A 19581-nucleotide genomic window follows, 5' to 3' on the forward strand; every position below is an offset into this window, starting at 1 on the left:
GAATGTGACCAAGGGCAAAGCCATATTTGTGGCTATCTGGGCTGTAGCCCAGGGGTCCAATGGGGATGAAAAAGAGATTTACGTGGGAGGAAGGAAAAAAAATAAGGGAAAGAGAAGATCAGGTCAGTATTAGCAGAAAGAGAAGGCTAGTCCGGGTAATGGTGTTGGTATCGATAGAAAGAGAAGATTAACCTAAGATGATAGCGTCTACATTGACACCCACAGCATGAATAGATCATCCAGACTGCTCCACCATTGAATAGGACACTTGAAAAACAAAAAAAATACTCACTTTTAAGATTCTTGCCTAGGAGATACCATAAGAGAATGTGAGTTCTATATCTATGATGTGGGCGGCATTCTCCATGGAAGGGAGCATGCATGAGAGTATTCCTTCCTTTGTGTCTGGAGAAAGCAAATATGAAGTATGAGGATTCAATTTCTGACATGCCTTCAACTTCCCGCTATCTTCGCGCCTTTATATCCTCGCCGTTAAACAAACAGCGCGGCACCGCCGCCGTCGGTCATGTCCGCCGAGCTCCCTTCTTCGCCAACTCACCACCTCTTCCCCAACCGGTTCTTCTACCGGCCGGCTGCGGTCCGCAGCAGCCTCACTAGGCGCGCCATCAAGCTAATCTGCTCCGTCTTCCTGTCCTTCCTCCTCGTGGCCGGCATCCTCCTTTTCGTCCTCTGGCTCGCGCTCCGCCCCCACCGCCCACGCTTCCACGTCCTATCCTTCTCGGCCGCCGGCCTCTCCTCCCCCGGCGACGGAGGCGGCCTCTCCTTCAACTTCAATGTCTCCGTCCGGAACCCGAACGGTAAGATCTCCATCTCCTACGACTCTATTTTCTGCTCGGTCTACTACCGCAGCGATCGAGTCGGCTCCGGTGGCCCGATGCCGGCGGCAGCGCCTTTCTACCAGCCTCCGAAGAACACAAAAGCGGTGAGCGGGGAGGCTTCCGGGGTGGCTCCAGCACCGGCTGCCGCGATGATCGCGGGGGAGGCGGCGGAGGGCTCGGTGGGGTTCCGGCTGGAGATGACGTCGGTGATCCGGTTCAGCGTGTCGACGTTGGATACGAGAAGGCACCGACTGCACGTGAGTTGCAACGTGGACGTGGGTGGGGCCGACGGTCTCATCACGGTGGGCTCCAAGAATAAGAGATGTTCCATTTATTTCTTGTAAAATGTATGAGAAATGTATGTCTTTTTCTTCATCAAATTTTATAAGAATTGTTTACAATTATAAAATCTATTAACTATTTTAAAATTTTGATTTCAATTATATAATTGCTGACACTAAGCTCTTTAAATTTTATAAATTACATAAATAAACTCTTTAGGTATATATTATTGTTTATGTAAGAGCTAAATTTTATCATTTTAAAATATTTAAAATAAACTAAAAGATAATAATAACACGAAAGTCTTCGGCTTGAACTGGTACTTAAGCTTGATCCATTATAAAGGTAATATATGACTCCATACTAGTTCTTGATAACCTATTAATTAATTAAGCTTGATCATCTTTCTAACAATCTTCTTAATGAACATGTGAAATCGTGTTATAATCAAACTCTAAACACATTTTAAAGTTCACAAATTTAAACACATTTTTTAAAGTTAACCATCATTTTCTAGTGTCGATGATACTTTGATTGTTTAAGATAAGAAATCTGATATTTCAAACACAAGCAACCTCTAAAAAAGAACAACCAATCTACTTATAATAGATTCCTTACATTGATTAAGTGCCTCATGAGTAAGAATGCCAAAAGTTGGCACAACTAATTTTTATGACATGATCTAACTTGTAATTTTGAATATTTTAGTTTGACACAACCATGTTCTTATCATAAACAAATTGATCAGCATATGACTCTTAAATAAATGGGTTGGCCCAACCCATTTATGGATACATGCTTGGAGGAATGCCCATTCAAATATTATTCTTGCCATAGAACCTCATTATAGGTTAAATCATAATGTTAATTTAGAAATCTAACTCTTCGAATTAATTAATTCTAGAGATAATTAGTTCCATAAAAATTTTTCACCGATCATCAAGATACATCAGAAAGTGACCAATATTTTTAAGTTACCATTCCACTGGAGGAAAATTCTTGCATTGCGCTACAACTGAGATCAACCCTTAAATATCTGGTTAACCAATTGAAGGATCTAACCATTGTACCATTGTCCCCGAGGGTATGTTAAATCACAATGTCGAAACCATATGAAATGATTGATTATTAATGCAATAACTTTTTTTTTTTTTTGCATATGCCATATAAAATCAAGCAATGTCTATTGTCCATGGTCAATAAAGAGAAAAATCTAACCTCAAACCCCTATCGAGAAAATATACCATATGCATAAACAAGTGCTAAAAGAAATATGTCCATGATCAAGAAGCCATTGCATGTGATTATTATCGTGTTTAGGTAATTAAGTTAGTCAAATATCAATGAAGGCTTTAGTATAGGTATCTTCTATAAGCCATGCATGTGATTATTATTTCTCAAATTAACCTTTACATTTTGCAGACGCCACTATCTTATTTTTATCTAAAAACAGTTGATTTCTTCGTTTTCAGTAACTTAAAGATCAACATATAAAAATTCTGCACGTCTCATATTGAAGTTCGGTTACACATGGAAGAATTAATCTCCAACATATTCAAGTGCTACTTGTGGGAGCTTCCTAAGATTTTATTTGAGATTCCAGTCGAGTTATATACCAAAGAGTTAGCACAGTCACTCAAATTAATGGTGTTATTTGAGAAAATTTATCATCACTTATCCTTCCATTCTATTACCAAATTAAACAAGAATTGATTAGTTGTTGTTTTGCTAGAGATGTGTTTTCTATATTCATTATACATTATACACATTTGTTCTTTCAAGAAATTGAAAACTTTGTTCACCAAGGTTTTGTCTACTCGATATCATAATTATGAAGGAGATTAATCATCAATAAAGCTGTTCAAATCAATGACATTCCATCCTAATAAAAAAAGCAACTTCACACTCCATTATTTAATAATATGGACCAATGGCCATTAAACCCTTCTTTGCAACGCTTGTTGATTACTTAGGCGAACCTTCCTATATGTTTAATTAATAGGCCATCAGTTCTTTCAGAACTTTGCAGCTATCATTACATTCTTTTGTAAGTAATTATGGGAGTTCACCATTTTTATACTTGTCAGCAAAGTCAAGTCATGCTATTTATTAATTTCTTCCATGATTTAATCATTTTATGTCTATCATGCGCCCATTTAAAGCTTAAACAATCAAGGACCTCAATTAGTTTAACATCCGAAAAGGAGAATATAAAAATGTATCTAAATTCCCTTTGTCTAAGAATGTCTTAAAGGGGCATTAAAGAAAGATAAGTGAGTTGTTTTTGAGTCAAATCATTTTGGTGATCGATTTAGTTATTACTTAATTGGACTAGCTCAACTAGCCAAAGCAAATGATGCAAATTAAACAAAACAAAAAACAATCATGCTCTTGTGAAATAAAAGAAGTTTAGTTTGCTACCCTTTGCTTAGTGCTGCCAAGAATCCCTCTCCTTTATAAACTTTAGCATATGTTTCCTTGGAGGAAAAAAAACAGAAACTAAAATCCCACTATTTCTTTAGAGTAAAGAAAGACTGAAAGTTGGCCTTAAGTACAATATTAATGGAAGTAGCTAGCTCAAAGGCCGGGAGACTTGACACGTGGAACTTGAGATCGAGGGGTTTTCTTTCTTTCTTTTCTCTCCATTAATTGTTTCCATTTCCTTGTCTAGGAAACAAGGTCTGAGTGAAGGATATAAAGTGCTGGAATCAAACTTCAAGGTAGCAACAGCTGCATGCTTTGTGGCAGAGATGTGGACAAAATAGTAAGCAGAAGGGCTATAAATTACAAGTATTATTGTCATAGCATAGACAATAATGATGGCCAACAAGAAAGACATCATGACAACTCTGTCTTCCTCACCATCATAATAATACAAAAGGATCACAAGATAGTGCGGCTAGCTCCATGCTCATCACTGCACTCTCTCCATACACACCTCTCTAGTTAGAAATATACCGCAATATACCACACGTACCTATTGTAATTAATTATTAATAATATGATGCAATATCTACATCATCAAAATCTATATCAAGCCGGTCCCACATCAAAGCTTGATGTAGGATCGATCCAAAAAGATCTTCCGAATTTTAATAGATCATGACTTTTAACTCTAGTATAAGAACAAGGCGTTTTTTTAATTTAGATCGAATTAAATTCGTTCAGAGATGTAGATTTATTATCGGATGAAACTTATAATGGACTAAATTTAGAATCCAAAAATTATCATTTAGGGCATTTTTCGAGGCTTTGAATATTTTTTTACAATTTTTAATAATTTTTTTTATATTTAAAGTATTTTTGGTATTTCAGATATTTATGAGTTAAAATTTATTTATTTAAATATTTATTTAACTGTTTGTAGAATTATCTTTTATTATTAAATAAAATTTTCTTTTTAGTAAAATTCAAGAGAACGGTAGTTTCTTTTCATTTTTTTTATTTTTTTTATTTCTTTTCTTATTTCTTTACAAATCTTCTTTTTAACCAGCAGAATAATTATTATCCCGTTCGACTTCAAATTAAAGTGTAAACTAATCTAGCTAAGTCAAGTTTAGTTATATTCAAACTTATTTATCACCTATAGAGTTTCTTTAAACTTGTTAATTAAAATTTTTATTAAGCTCTAGCCAAATTCAAACTTGTTTATAAACATTGTTTAAGTGTCATTAAATTTATATTTATTCATGAAATTTATACGATTTTTTTCTATTATAAATATTTGAAAAGAACATTAAAAAAATCTATAAAAATAATTCATGAATATTTTTCACACATATATTATTTTTATATAAATTAATAAAATAAATTTATTCATGACTATGATTATTCACAAACATTAATAAATCAAACTTAATTAATAATATTTGAATTTATTTATTTGATATATTTTTATAATTAAATAAATATAAATATGTTTTATCAAATTAAACATTCACAAGGGTACAGCCCTACATGTCAGATAAAAACAAAAAAATATAACAACAAATGCAAAGTTACTTTGCTAAGACCTGAGGACCTAGGGGACAGTCCTGCTGGATATGGTTATACATAACTAGATCTTGATTGATTAGATCTAGTCGCAGCTTAGTAGATCTTGGCATGGGACTTGAGAGTTTCTCCAGATTGTGTTGGTAGAGGAAACCGCGTTGACTGTCGGGAGTGTGTGGCAGCTTTGTAGTCCACAAGCTAAGTGTAAAAATCTGCAAGATCATAATTGGTCGAGTCAACTCCTCCACATGGCACGCGGTCACGAGGCGACAGAAAGATTCCCTGACCTACGCATGTTATTATTATGGTGGCCACCTAAACTTGCACTCGTCTTCTCTTCTTGACTTAGGCTTCTTTGCATTTCTACGTGCACTTTCATAATCTGTTCTATATTCGCTTCTTCATCTTACATCTTCATGACTTCATTATTACGTATATTTATCCACATTTTATGTATATAATTATAAAAATGGAAATAGATGTGTCCTATTTTTTTTAAAAATAAAAAATACATTTTTATAGATGATGCTATTTATTTTTCATGATTTTTCTTTTATATAATCTAGGTGATATGGAGGATAATTAGTGCACCATGTGGATAAGAAAAGATGAAGACCTACCTGAGATAGTGGTTCCGACAAAGGGAAAATCGAACCGACCTCTCTGACTTTTATGATGCCCCTGACTTCTGAGGTCCACCTTGACTCCTTGGCATCTTGACTCTTTAGTCTCCTGTCTCCTTGGCAGCTCGACCTGGAACGTAGGACCATTTCAGGAAAAGGATAATCACCATGTAAATCTTGAATTTTTCGGGAAAAGGATAATCATTGCATAAATCTCGAATTATTTCAAGAAAAAGACAACGGTGTGAATACATCTTGTATTATTTAAGGAATTAAATAATGATAATGTCAAGATCGGAATGGAAGGAAAAAGTTTACCATCTCTCTATAAAAGGTAGGTCTTTTCTGACATCCAAGGTACATGCACATATATGTCTAAACCCTAATATTATTTTTTCCCTCCTTCATTCCTTAATGTGAGTGTCTAGAGTGGCTACGCCGGGGAACCTAGCTGTCATTCTAACCTCTTTTCCTCCTATTTACTGTTGTCCAAGCTAGCAGAACCACATCATCCTCGTTGTCATCAAGCGATTGATGATTAAGTTCGCAACAGAGCCAACTCACCAGTGATTCACTCGTCGACATTCACGGATAAGATCAAATTGACACTGTTTGTGGGAAAACTGAGGTAAAGAACTTAATCATAACATTAAGATGGATGATCTTGGAAGACCAAACATCATCTCCATGGCAACATAGGATTTTGAAAAATTAGTAGTGGTGACGGTGCTGTAAGTGGTATTGAAATGAGAATCCTCGCATCTTCCATTAAAAATCAATCCCTTAATTGGACCTCCACCTTGGTCGGTTGAATCGACACTGGTACACCAAAAGGTACCTTAGTCTATGGGAACACTAGAGACTATTTCTCCCATACTAATCAGAAAGTCCGCTGCAAGAGAATCTTTTGTGGAATCTTCTGGTGATTTTCCAAAAGAAAAGAGCCCCAAATCTGGTGGAATAAAGCTCCTTGATAACCTCTGTTTTCGAAGGACATCCTCCAAAATGAATTGTTAAGACATTTTTAGGTGTTTCAGATTGAAGAATATAATAGTACTACAGATCCCAAAAATTACATCTGTAAATTTGAGAACACTTCTTTATTACACTAGTATACAGATGATGTCAAGTGTCGAGTTTTTTTTTAACCATGCTCTCGAGCTTAGCACAGAGATGATTTAGTTGACTCTTTACCTCTCTTATTCGAACTTTTGAGAAGTTTTAAGCTATTTTCATGTAACATTTTGTAACTAGCTGAAGATACCAAAAAATGCCGCATAATTTGTTTGTCCTTAGACAGAAATTTAAGAAACTTATGAAAGAATACTTACAATGATTTAATCGGATGGCCATGGACGCTCCCCTGGTTATCCTAGAAGTGCAAGTTAGTGCTTTCTTGTAAGGTTTGATTGATGGTGATTTTTTCAGGTCTTTGGTGAAAAAGTTTCCAACCAACTCCAAAGGATTACAAGTTCGGACATTTAAGTATATTCAAGTTCAGGAAGCCCAATCTGTAAAGAGAAATGAAGCTTCGACTCCTGCTCCCATCCCTACTCATCTAGACCATACAACTCCTCCTCCTCCCTTACGAAATTGAGAGTTCACGAATCGAAGAGGGGAAAAGGTGGTACAGGCGGTGGAAGTAGCCCCAACTCTTGCTCTAGAATCTGATCGAAGGTCTCTTGAGGTGACTCATTATTGTGCCTACCATCAATTAAGTACTCATTCAATTCAGGATTGCCAACAATATGCATGGAAGTTAAAATGCATAGTTGATCAACAGAACAACAGTTAGAGTTGGCTTGGAAAAGAAAATCTCATGAACCTTACAAACTTCATCACCATCATAATGCTGATATCGATCGACCCATAAGTCGGCGATCCGATTCTCCCTCAAAAGATCCCTGAGGTTCCTCTCAATCTCATCAGAAGGTAGAAGAAAAAGATACAAGCAAGAACAAAATTGATGCTTGAGTGATTGTGAACAAGATCTCAGGTGGTCCCATAGATGGAGACTCCCCTCAAGCTTGAAAGGCTCACAGAAGAAGGTTGAAAGGTTACGCCATTAGCCCTAATCGAGGAAGAGGATAAGTTCCTTCCATAAATTTTGGAGCTGAATATTTGGTGGGGGTTAATGTCATGCCCCAGAGGAGTCCCCGCCTGACAAACGGACAATATCTCCCTTATAACAGTGACAAATAAAACATGTGTACAATGCCACAAGGATACTCACAAGTTATCAACCGCCCACATTGCTGGAACATATACAACCACACAGTTATATACACAACCCACACGGCTAAAACATAACGAAACATAACCATGCAGTTGTATAATAAACATGCCATACGGCTGTACCAAAAACACAGTGGAAGACATAGGAAAGTCACACAGACTAAAAAGATATAATGCGTGCTGGCATGACTTAAACACAACTAACAAATACAAAAAAAAACACTCATAGCAAAACTCTAAAATAAAGTCAAGTTATACAATACCAAGACCAAAAATCATAATGCAAGTAAAAAGGAAACAAAATCAAAAACTGTCCTCAGATGTGACATGGGACCAGCAGACAAAATACTCCAAGCGACTCCACAATCATCTATTTGCTACTTGAGGAAAAACACAATACACAAATGCGATGTTGAGTGTCGATCACTCAGGGGCTAATAAACAAGATAGTGCATGGTCTAAATAAAACATGGAGATCAAAATATACAGTCTCAATAGAGAACTAAGAACATAATCATACTGACATAAACAATGTATTTAGACATAACTAGCATAATAAATACACATACCCAATCCAGATCTGATGCATAAGATCATGATCACACATGGCATAATAAACATACATACTCAATCTGAATCTAACACATAAGGTCAAGATCGTAAATGACAAAATAAGTGCACATAACCATAACTGACATAATAAAATGCACATACCCAAACTGGAATCGACATATATAGTATAATGAATGGTAAACTCACCAGGGATCAACAATAAATCTGCTCGTAAGACAGCATATACATTATAATAAATGATATATATGAAGCATGACAACCATATGCAACAATCATAGCTCAAATAAGTGCAACATATCACAATCACATGTAGCTAGTAACTACAAGATATGTATGTATGTAAATATATCTCCACAGATGCACCGTACATCATATGCAAATGCTTATGCATGCCACATGCTCACCTTCAAAACCTCTCTAGACACTACGACCCTTGTATGGCCAAGAGGCTAGATTCGTGACAACTGTACTACCCTCCAACTACCACTATATAATGGCCGAAGCTGACAGTTCGCTAAGTAGTAATCTAACAACATAACATCAGGGTCCCTGACTGCTCACAACGCCGGATATCACTCCCCCCACTGAGTGGCCGGGTGGAACGACAGGACTAGCTCCACTCTAAGCTACCACTCTCCCTTAGTGGCCGAATGAGCAGCTAATATGACTGACAACTAACTCATACCGTAAGCAAGCAATGGTCATCAAACCAGCCCATACCATATGGGAGAGATAGTCATCAGTGTGCATATAATGTAATGATAAATATAATGTAAATAATCATGATACTAACACGATCATCATCAATGCAACATCTCAATCCACATAAGTACCAACAGTACAACGATCTATTTAACACCTATATTTATAGGTATGGGTAGATCCAACTAATATCTACTAGACAACAAATATGACAAGTAGCAACACTAAACATGAACACACCATACACTTACGTAGCCTACAATGGAGGTATAATCAACAAAATACCTCCAACATCACACCAGATACATATGATCACCAACTTAGGTATTATCAACATAGTTCATCCAATAGTACTACCTGATTAGTATACATACAACCACATAAGTATAATTAACAGGAAACCTCCAATAACCACACTAGATATGTGTACACACAATATTGGTACAATCAACATAATTCCTCTAGTAGAACACATTATACACGTATGCCCTATATAACATGTAAATGCCCGATCAACATGATAACACCTGTAACACATACCAAACATGTGCACACTCAACATCATATGCATAATCAACATGTTAACTCAGTCAACAAGATATCTCATACAGTATATACTTTACATGTGTATACATAACAGAGTATAGATATCAAAAGCAAAGACTGTATATGAAATAACTAGATCATCTCTAAGGTCATGCAGATAAGTCTCAAGCAGGATAACAAAATGAATAGATTTAAGGTAAATCAACATAATCCATCAATCAAACAACCATGCCCTAAGTTCAAAGAACTAAAGAGACCAAGGAAGAAATATCCGCCTTTATATGTAGATTGTGTCAACCATCTTCAACAATTTCAAAAGATGGCATCCAACTCGAATCCTACAAATATAGAATACGAGGCAAAACTAAGGATCTACAATCAATATATCAACTATTAATCAATCTATAACCGATCCAAACTCTTCCTTCACATGCTTCAATTTAATCCAAGAAAGATATGAACTAATAATCCAACAATCATCCAATCGTTTAATCCACATCTTAATCAACTATGCATCATGAATCAATTAATCCAAATCAACCTCAACAACGTTTAATTACTCAAATTGAATGAAAATATCTAATTAGGTAATGTTAACAAATCAGAATGCAGCTCCTTATCCAGCAACACATAGTAACTCCAATAGTCTGATGGTTCACCAATCATTGCCTTCTGATCACAAAGAAAGGACAAGAAACTAATCACAATATCCTAATACAGAATATGACATCATATCTCTGCTTGTCTAATACTAAACATGTCTTACCCCAATCCGAATTTGTATATTTCTCTCAAACAAAATCTAATTGCTGCTGTGATGATGAACCGGGGCACGGTAACGACACTAGGGCATCAGGAGGTGGCTACATCTGGCCAGTGAGAAGGGTGATGAGCTGAGCAGAGGAAAGGATGGCGACAGTGTGGCATCAGCCCGATCGTACGGCGATGTCGACCAAAGATGCGGCGAAATCGAGCATCGATGGATCAGGAAGAAGAGGATGCAACGACGCACAGGAGTGGGGTGTCAGTATCTTATAATCAGGCAATAGCTAGCTGCGGTGGCTGGATAGACATCGAGAGGAGAAAGGAGGCGACACGGAGAAGAAATAGGGCATGACCCAGTGGTAGGGTCGGAATAAGTCTCGGCGACAACAGCTACGGTGCTAATTAGGGACAGAGGGGGATTGTGAAGGATGGCCAAAGACGAAGGAGCAACGTTGCCAGTGCTCACGGTGATCTGGTGGCGCCGTGTGGCATGGTATGGTCAGTAGCTTCGAGTTGGGGAAGGAGGAGAAAATCGAGTGTGGATTGAACAAGTTTGATATATATATACAAGTTCATAATAATTAAACCCTAGGTTAATATTCTCAATCAATTCTCACTTATATGATATTCTAAGCAGGATTTCTCATAGCCCAATAGTTGCATCCCCTCAAACGTGTCATATGGACTCCGTTTAAATCCCGATTTTTTTTAAAAAAATTCTATTAGGTTATTTTTCCAATAACACTTATTATTTAATTATTATTTAAGTATCATATCTAATAGTCGAGACCCCCCATGATGACGCTTTAGTAATCAAGGCTTTCATCTCCAATTTTCGAGTAAAAAGAGTATGTATTGATATTGGTAATTTTGTTATTATCATCTTTAAAGTATCTTTATATCAGATGTAACTAGATGGGGACGAACTTCATCACATACATATTCCCATGTATGGTTTCATAGGACACGAAGTATAACCTATAGCATCGAAAAGAATTTAGATATCTCCACAATTGCATGATATTGTCCACTTTGGGCCTAAGCCCTCATGGTTTTTCTCTTGGGCTCTACCCAAAAGGCCTCATGCCAATGGAGATATCTTTTCTCTTATAAACCCATGATCTTTTCCATGTGGGACTATATTTGCAACCTTGCAACCCCAACAATCCCCCCCTCAAACAAAGGACCACAGGTTTTCCACGTCCGATCCTCGACCCACCAGGTCTTCCTGCCCCTCGGTCCACCCTACATACTAGGACTTCCTTGCCTAGCCGCAACTAGGACTTCCTGCATGGTGTCTGGTCCTCTTGATCCGAACATAGGAGCCCCCCTTTCTTTGTTCAAGGTCAATATTATACTCACATGACTCAATCAGATCATAGCTCTTGTGCACAGTCGGTGGTTAAACCTTCTAGCAGTCCAGGCTCTGATACCAATTGAAGGATCAAAAAGAATTTAGATATCTCCACAATTACATGATATTATCCACTTTGGGCCTAAGCCCTCATGGTTTTGCTCTTGCGCTCTACCCAAAAGGCCTCATGCCAATAGAGATATCTTTTCTTTTATAAACCCATGATCTTTTCCATGTGAGACTATGTTTGTAATCTTGCAACCCCAACACAACCTATTGGATAGATTAACCTCTCCCTTTCCTTAGGGGAGGAACCATTATTGCGAACTCGACAAACATCCTTTATTATCATAAACATCGCCTCTGCCTATAAATTCATACTAGGTAGGCTGACACTAAGCACCTCCCAAACGGTAGTCTCTACTTTTTATCAGAAATTTAAATTCCTGGTGGGGAGACAAGTCGGGGAGGTAAGAGGTGACTAATTGGTGGTAAGGAAATGCTACATAGATATAACCTGGACCGACTCACGGAAGGTCCGTTGAACTCAAGATAATGTTGACATCTAAGAGATGTCGATATCCCAATTAGAGAAAAATCATGAAAGTGTATAGGTTCATCTAGACCATCCAGATAGGGTCACTCAAGTAGCTGCCAACATCCCTTCAGAGCTCAAATAAGAACTAATTGCATGTCTCTCATGTAATCATGATGTATTCACCTAGTCATTAATGGACAACACAGGTGTTTCCTCAACTATAATGGTTCATCGGTTAAACACACTGCCATAAATTTGGCCAATTCAACAAAAGAAGCAAAATTTTTAACTAGAGCAGGATCAGGTTGTTAGGATGTATACTAAAAGTCTAACTTTTTGTAAACATTTATTTTGAAATAAGAATCACATTGGTTGAATGTCTGTATTTATGTTAAATGCAGTTGTCCATTTAATTTATATTGTAGATAACATGATGTGTAGTGCCACACAGAAGATCATGTTATTAGTTCCTTATAAATTATAAATAGTAGCTCACAACTAAGATGGAATGGGACAAACCATTGGAATGGTTGTAGTACAATTTGGTATTAGTTTATCTTAACTATAAATTACACTAGTACACTATGTGTGTATTGAGCAGTACCATTTGAGATTGTTTCTTTTTATACTAACTACATAAAAGAACAAAACCTCTGTTATTATGGATGTGCGTACTCTTAATCCTGATATAATAACAAGCACGTATACTTAGTATTTATTTCTTTGATTTATCAATGAGTGAGATTTAGTTCGATAAATCAATAGACCCGATAAGTTGAGAAATAATATTATTTATATGGTGTATTGTTGATTATAGAAGGAAACTGTGTCCTAGTAATCTAGGTTGATGATATCCCCTTGAGGAGCTCATAAGCATTATCATGTAAACCCTGCAGGTGGACTTAGTCCGGCATGATAATAAAGTTGAGTGGTACTACTCTTGGAGCTAGATATTAATTAAGTGAGTTGTCAGTAACTCATTTAATTAGTGGACATTCGATATCTTAAACACAGGGAGATTAATGCACTCATGATAAGAAGGAGCCCATAATGTAATTTGGGATTGGTGCGGTAGTTAAATAATAACTCTTTAGTGGTATGAGTTATTATTGATGAACTTGAGTTGGGTGCTCGGGGCGAACACTGGAAGCTCAAGCTCATCAGGAGACCAAAATCAATTTCTCCTCTCGGTCCCTGTTGTAGCCTCTATAAATCCTTGTATCCATAAATTCCACTTCTTACCCAAGTAATGGGTCGGCCACATTCTTACTTGGTGCAAGGGGGCCCGCTAAGCATGGGCTTGGAAGCCAAGAGGTGGCCGGCCAAGCTTGGTGCCCAAGCTAGGGGTCGGCCACTAGAAAAGGAAAAGGAAGTTTTATTTTTAAAATAAAATTTTATTAAAATCTTTCCTTATTTGTATTTATCTACAATGGTTAAAAGAGAGATTTTATTTTGTTAAAATCTTTCCTTTTTTGTAGTTATCTACAATGGTTAAAAGAAAGATTTTAATTTTGTTAAAAACTTTCCTTTTATAGCCATCCACATGGTTTTAAAAGAGAGTTTTAAAATTTTAAAATCTTTCCTTTTATAGCTATCTACAAAGGATTAAAGAAAGATTTTAATTTTGTTAAAATCTTTCCTTATTTGTAGTTATCTATAATGCTTAAAAGAGAGATTTTAATTTTGATAAAACTTTCCTTTTTTGTAACCATGATTTAAAAGAGAAGTTTTAAATTTAATCTTTCCTTTTTTGTAGTCGTCTACAATGTTTAAAAGAGAGAAATTAATTTTAAAACTTTCCTTTTGTTGTCATGTACAATAGGAAATTTAGAAAAGAAAGATTTTAATTGTTGTTAAAATTTTCTTTTTTAAGGGGAGGCCATAAATAAGGAAGTTTTAATTATTTTTAAAACTTTCCTTTTTTGCCATGACCAAGGATTATAAAACAGAAGTGGAGGGTGCTAAAACAACAGACACAACCTTAAGCCCTCTTTCTTTTCCTTGGTGTGGCCGACCCCTTCCCTTCTCCCTTTCTCTTAAGCTGGCACCCCACTTATCTTCTCTTTTGCTTCCTTAGGGCCGGTGGTATCAAGGATTGAAAAGTCCTTGGGGCTGGTTGCTTGGAGAGGAAGAATAAGAAGAGGAGAAGCACTTGGTGGCTGGTTGCTTGGAGGAGAAGAAGAGGAAGAAAGTTTCCTATTTTGGCATCCCTTGGTGGCTCGAGAGTCTTGGAGGAGAAGAAGTGGTTCGGGTGGATTCCATCTTGGTAGATCGTTGCCCACACAACGTCCAAGAGAAGGAGAGGAATACAACAGAAGAACAAGAGGTTTTTAACTACAAAGAAAGATATAACTAATTAATAGTTTCCATTTCAAATTAATTAGTTAATTTTCTTTGTATGGATTCTGAAACACCAACACAAGAGGCTAGCGATTTTATGTTTCGATTTCATGCTATTGATTTTGTATTTCAATTTTGCGTTTCGATAATGTGCTTCTATTGAGGTCTCTTTAGTTAAACCTAAGGTTATTGTAAGAAATTAAATATTTAATTTATTTGAAAGGCTTTGTCTAGGAAGTGGTGGATGATCCCATACCCAAGAAGGTCAAGTGCCTCGCTATGTTTAACCTGGAAGCCAATCTTTGAAATAGATATTTAATTAACTTCTGTAATATGGTTTAACTTCTGAAGAACACATAGGTTGAACTTGGAGTAAAAATGTTAAGTATCGTTTCCAATCCAAGTTTAACTTCTGAAGAATAATTTGGATTAATAATGTTAAGCTTCATTTGTAATCCAAGTTTAACTTCAGTTGAGCACATGGGTAGCTAGGAAAGTTCTGTACTTGTGCAAATTTTTGTACAGGGAAACAGAACGGTGTTCCGAGTAGCAACCAACACAGGTAATTCAAGCAGAGATGAAAAAATTACTAGAATCTGGGCATCTATGGGATATTTAATTTCTATACTTGGCTCGTTAATGTGGTACTGGTTTCTAAACCAGGAGGCAAATTGAGAGACTGCATCGACTTTTGAGAGCTCAATAAAACTTGTCTAAAAGACTGCTATTCATTATCGCATATTGACCAATTGGTAGATTCTACTTCCAAATGTGAACTCATATTCATCTTGGATGCTTATCAAGGTTATTATCAGATTCCCTTGACTTTCAAAGATCAAGAAAAAGTTAGTTTCATATAACCACTAATAGAGCCTTTTATCATACTATCATGTTGTTCGATTTGAAAAATGCAAGGAAAAACTAGCAATGACTCATGAATCGAGTTTTTAAGCAACAAATCAAGAAAAATATTGAGGTGTATGTTGATGACATTTTAATCAAGTCTGTTCGGTCCTAGACCTTAATCTTAGATGTTAAGGAGACCTATTGTACACTTAGACAAATAAGAGTTTAAACTTAATCCTAACAAGTTTTTATTTTTTACGGTCAAAAGTGGTAAATTTCTTAGATACATAGTGACCAAATGAGAAATTGAGACGAACCCTGAGAAGATCCAAGTGCTCTAGAACATGTCCCTGTTATGTCACTACAAGTGCACGGTTTCGTCGTCAGTAATAAAAGATTATCGATCCCACAAGGACTGGTTGTAAGCACTAGAGATTTCTCACATCAAATTAGCTAAACAATTGACAAAGGTAGTGAATGTACTAAGTAAAGCAACTAGAAATAGAAACAAAAAAGTAAATGAAGAACTTGGTTTTTATGAGTGTTTTATGAGTTCGATTTTATTGTGATATTTATCGATGTAATATGATTCACCAATTCATATCCTCAATTAATATGCATTTGTAGGAAGTTGCCAGTTTTCTCTTGCAGAAGACAACTGCAAGGGACCTTGATCTACACCACAACCGAATAAATATATATGATCCCTATGAAGTCTGTTAGCAGGACTGCCTGTCACGGGCATCCTTCGGTCATACAACACAGAAACACATCTCTATTCAATCCACATAATGATGTAGGTAATAATTACATTCAACCATCCCACCTCCTTATAGAGACTTGCTTCACCTTTCAAGAAGATGCCCTAGACATCCGTTAGCAGGACTGCCTATCACGAGTGTCCCCCGGTCATACGATCTAGAGCATCCCTCTACGGGATCCATAAGCATCACAAACATTCAATCAAACATGATAATTAGGTCTAAACACATGAATCCACACAAGATCAAATAGATACAAAAATGCTAACATCATCTGGATAGGAAATTGGCATATCCATGAGATCTTACATCAAATCATACCATAAATACTCCCTTAATCCTAGAACAATAGATCTACTCCATATAAAAAAGATAAAGATCTGAAGACAAGAAGATTACAACTATTTCAATCCCAATCCAGAGAAAAGAGAATAGAAAAGCTTATCTAGTGTCGATGAGTGATCTTTGTTACCAATCCTTAGCTATCAGAGTCGATGTGGAGATAGAAATGGCCTCGGATTGACGGATCACAAACGAAGACAGCACCAAGTTGGAACTCCCCAAAGGGAGAGCCTCCCTCTGTTTGAAAGGGGAAGAAACCTCCTTTTATAGAGCCGGGGCATGGGCACCACACGACCTGTGACACGGCCGTGTGGCTCTCACATAACCTCTTACATTCTCCTCTCGGCCAGGGTGATACGACCATGTGGATCCACACGACCGTATTCTGCTTTGGATCTGGATGGTCTACATGGCTGTGTGGCTCACACAACCTGGCCATTCTTGGTCTCTAGAAATCCTACACGGTCGTGTGGACCACATGACCAATCTCTGCTTGCTCTCTGGAAGTGTTGTACGGTTGTGTGGATCTACACGACCATACTCTGGATATGTTGCTGGGTGACACGACCATGTGGCTCTCACACGGCCATGTCATGCTCATCCTCTAGTGAAGCCACACGACCTGTATGCACCACACATCCAAGGTTATTTTCCTCCTTACTTCTTTGACATGGCCGTGTAGGTCACATTACTAGTGTTGTTTTCATTCGGTTATTGACTGGCTCGACCGCGAACATTGTTTCCTTTCCAAATTCGACTCATGTCAATAGAAAATATACAAGAGCAGATCTCCAAACAAAGAGAAGCAAATATGCTAAAAATAAGACAAAGAGTATGAAAGTGCATAAACTAAGCATGCGTAAAATATGTAAATGTACACCAAAACATGTTAAATAAATGTATATAATCTACGCACATTAGTCCCCCCTGCCACATGATCTTAGGAAGGCATAGTGATTAGTGGCGTGCATTACAACACTTTTGCAATTCATCTCCCACTTAGCTGATTGGAGTCTCCCCTTTCTAAAGATATTAAGGAAAGTTTCCAAGTTTTAGAGGAACATAAAATGTGATAAATCTTTCATTGAATTAAAAGAGTATTTGTGCTGACTACATTTACTCTCCAAACTGGTGGTAGGAGAAATACTATGGGTATACCTATCAATTCATCTCCCACTTAGCTGATTAGAGTCTCCCCTTTCTAAAGATATTAAGGAAAGTTTCCAAGTTTTAGAGGAACATAAAATGTGATAAAGCTTTCATTGAATTAAAAGAGTATTTGTGCTGACTACATTTACTCTCCAAACTGGTGGTAGGAGAAATACTATGGGTATACCTATCAGTATCTTAGGGAGTAGTCATTGTGGTCATACTTTGACAGGAATATGGTATATGATATGTGCAAATCTATAAGTGTATGGAAGTATCATCAAGTAATACAAGATATCGAATCCACAGAGACTGGTGATCAATTACTAACTTACTAATCACACCTAATTATCAAGATCAAATTAGAAATATTGAGTGTCACGAACTAGTAGTTCAACATCTAGAGAGAAAAGAGGAAGAGAGAGAGAGAGAATGCTAGATCAAGAAGGCAGTATAAATCAGAAGTGATTCAAATGGAAATAGAGGAATGTAGTAGAAAAATCAGTTAGAGAAAATGATTATATGACTTCGATTTTACCTAGTTGCTAGAAAAATCAGTCAGGGTCGGGGGGGGGGGGGGGGGGGGTGGGTTTGATGGGGCATGGCTTGTGCCACTGGGCATAAGCTGTTGTTGGTCGAGTCAGGCATGACCCGTGCCACTGGGCATGAGTAGTCATGGCATGGAGGTAGAGCGGGGCACATTCCATTGGGCATGGGCAGCCATAGTAAGTCGACTAAGCAGGGCACGATAGACATTGCAAGCCGGCCGAGCCAAGCATGACTCATGCCATTGGCCACTGACACCCATGTTCGACCATGGAGTTTCCAAACATGATCTCTTTCCTCCAATTTTGATTTGATTCGCATCCTTGTCAATAAAAATACATGAGAGCAGTATCTAGGAATAATAAAGCATGAAAATAAACATAGAGTCAAGATATCTCAAATCATGTATGCAAAAGTAGGTCAAATATAGCATGCAAATAATATAAAAACCTTATATACTTCACGCTTATCAATATAAAACACCCTATTTATTTTTATAGGTTACTTGTTGAAGGATGCCAAAAATGTTAGTATTAGCCCTAGTACTAATCATGAGATGATTGTAAAGAGCTCATTTTGTATCAGATATCATTATTAATAAAAGGCAAAGTTAGTTATTATATTTATTTCAGTTCAGTGCCAATTGAATAAGTATAATAATGTCCTTGGGTAGTAGGTTCTTATCTACAGTATATCAATTGGTTGAATTGATAGTAAGATATTATAGAGAACATTACTCTTAACTATTCCTAGTCGAGCATTAATATACAAGGACAATATTAATGCGTTGAGATTAACATGTAGGTCAACGGATGACTTGATCTCACAAGTCATGGATATGAGATATCAGGTTGACACATGGATATATATTAGAGAATATATACTGAATGCCCCGCCATGAGAATGCTTCATGAATCGTTATATGAGTGTCATAAACATTCTCATGTGACTATTGGTATGAATAGTCCTTAGACCTGAAGTCACTACAGTTCCCTACATAAGGAGTTGTGTACTTTGGTATCGACAAACGTCACATATAACAAGGTGGACAACAAAGTCGATCACTGGGTATACAATGAATTATGTAGAGGGATGTGAGTGATGTAGATGAGATCTATCCCTTCCATATGACGAAAGCGATATCTGT

The 19581-nt window shown here is 36.9% G+C and overlaps 1 protein-coding gene across 1 annotated transcript; it reads left to right on the forward strand.

Annotated features, from left to right (window-relative positions):
* The first annotated feature begins 255 nt into the window (after nt 1–255).
* On the forward strand, nt 256–1210 carry LOC121982870 (NDR1/HIN1-like protein 12). The gene has a single exon (XM_042535897.1). It carries the CDS (start codon nt 527–529, stop codon nt 1181–1183), a length of 657 nt encoding a protein of 218 aa, XP_042391831.1. The 5' UTR covers nt 256–526; the 3' UTR covers nt 1184–1210.
* Nucleotides 1211–19581: the final 18371 nt, after the last annotated feature.

This window comes from Zingiber officinale, chromosome 5A (genome assembly GCF_018446385.1).
Source record: "Zingiber officinale cultivar Zhangliang chromosome 5A, Zo_v1.1, whole genome shotgun sequence".
NCBI classification, from domain to species: domain Eukaryota; kingdom Viridiplantae; phylum Streptophyta; class Magnoliopsida; order Zingiberales; family Zingiberaceae; genus Zingiber; species Zingiber officinale.

Bases quoted from the DNA above. Each gene is read 5' to 3' on its own strand.
- LOC121982870 (XM_042535897.1), top strand. From the start codon at position 527: ATGTCCGCCGAGCTCCCTTCTTCGCCAACTCACCACCTCTTCCCCAAC.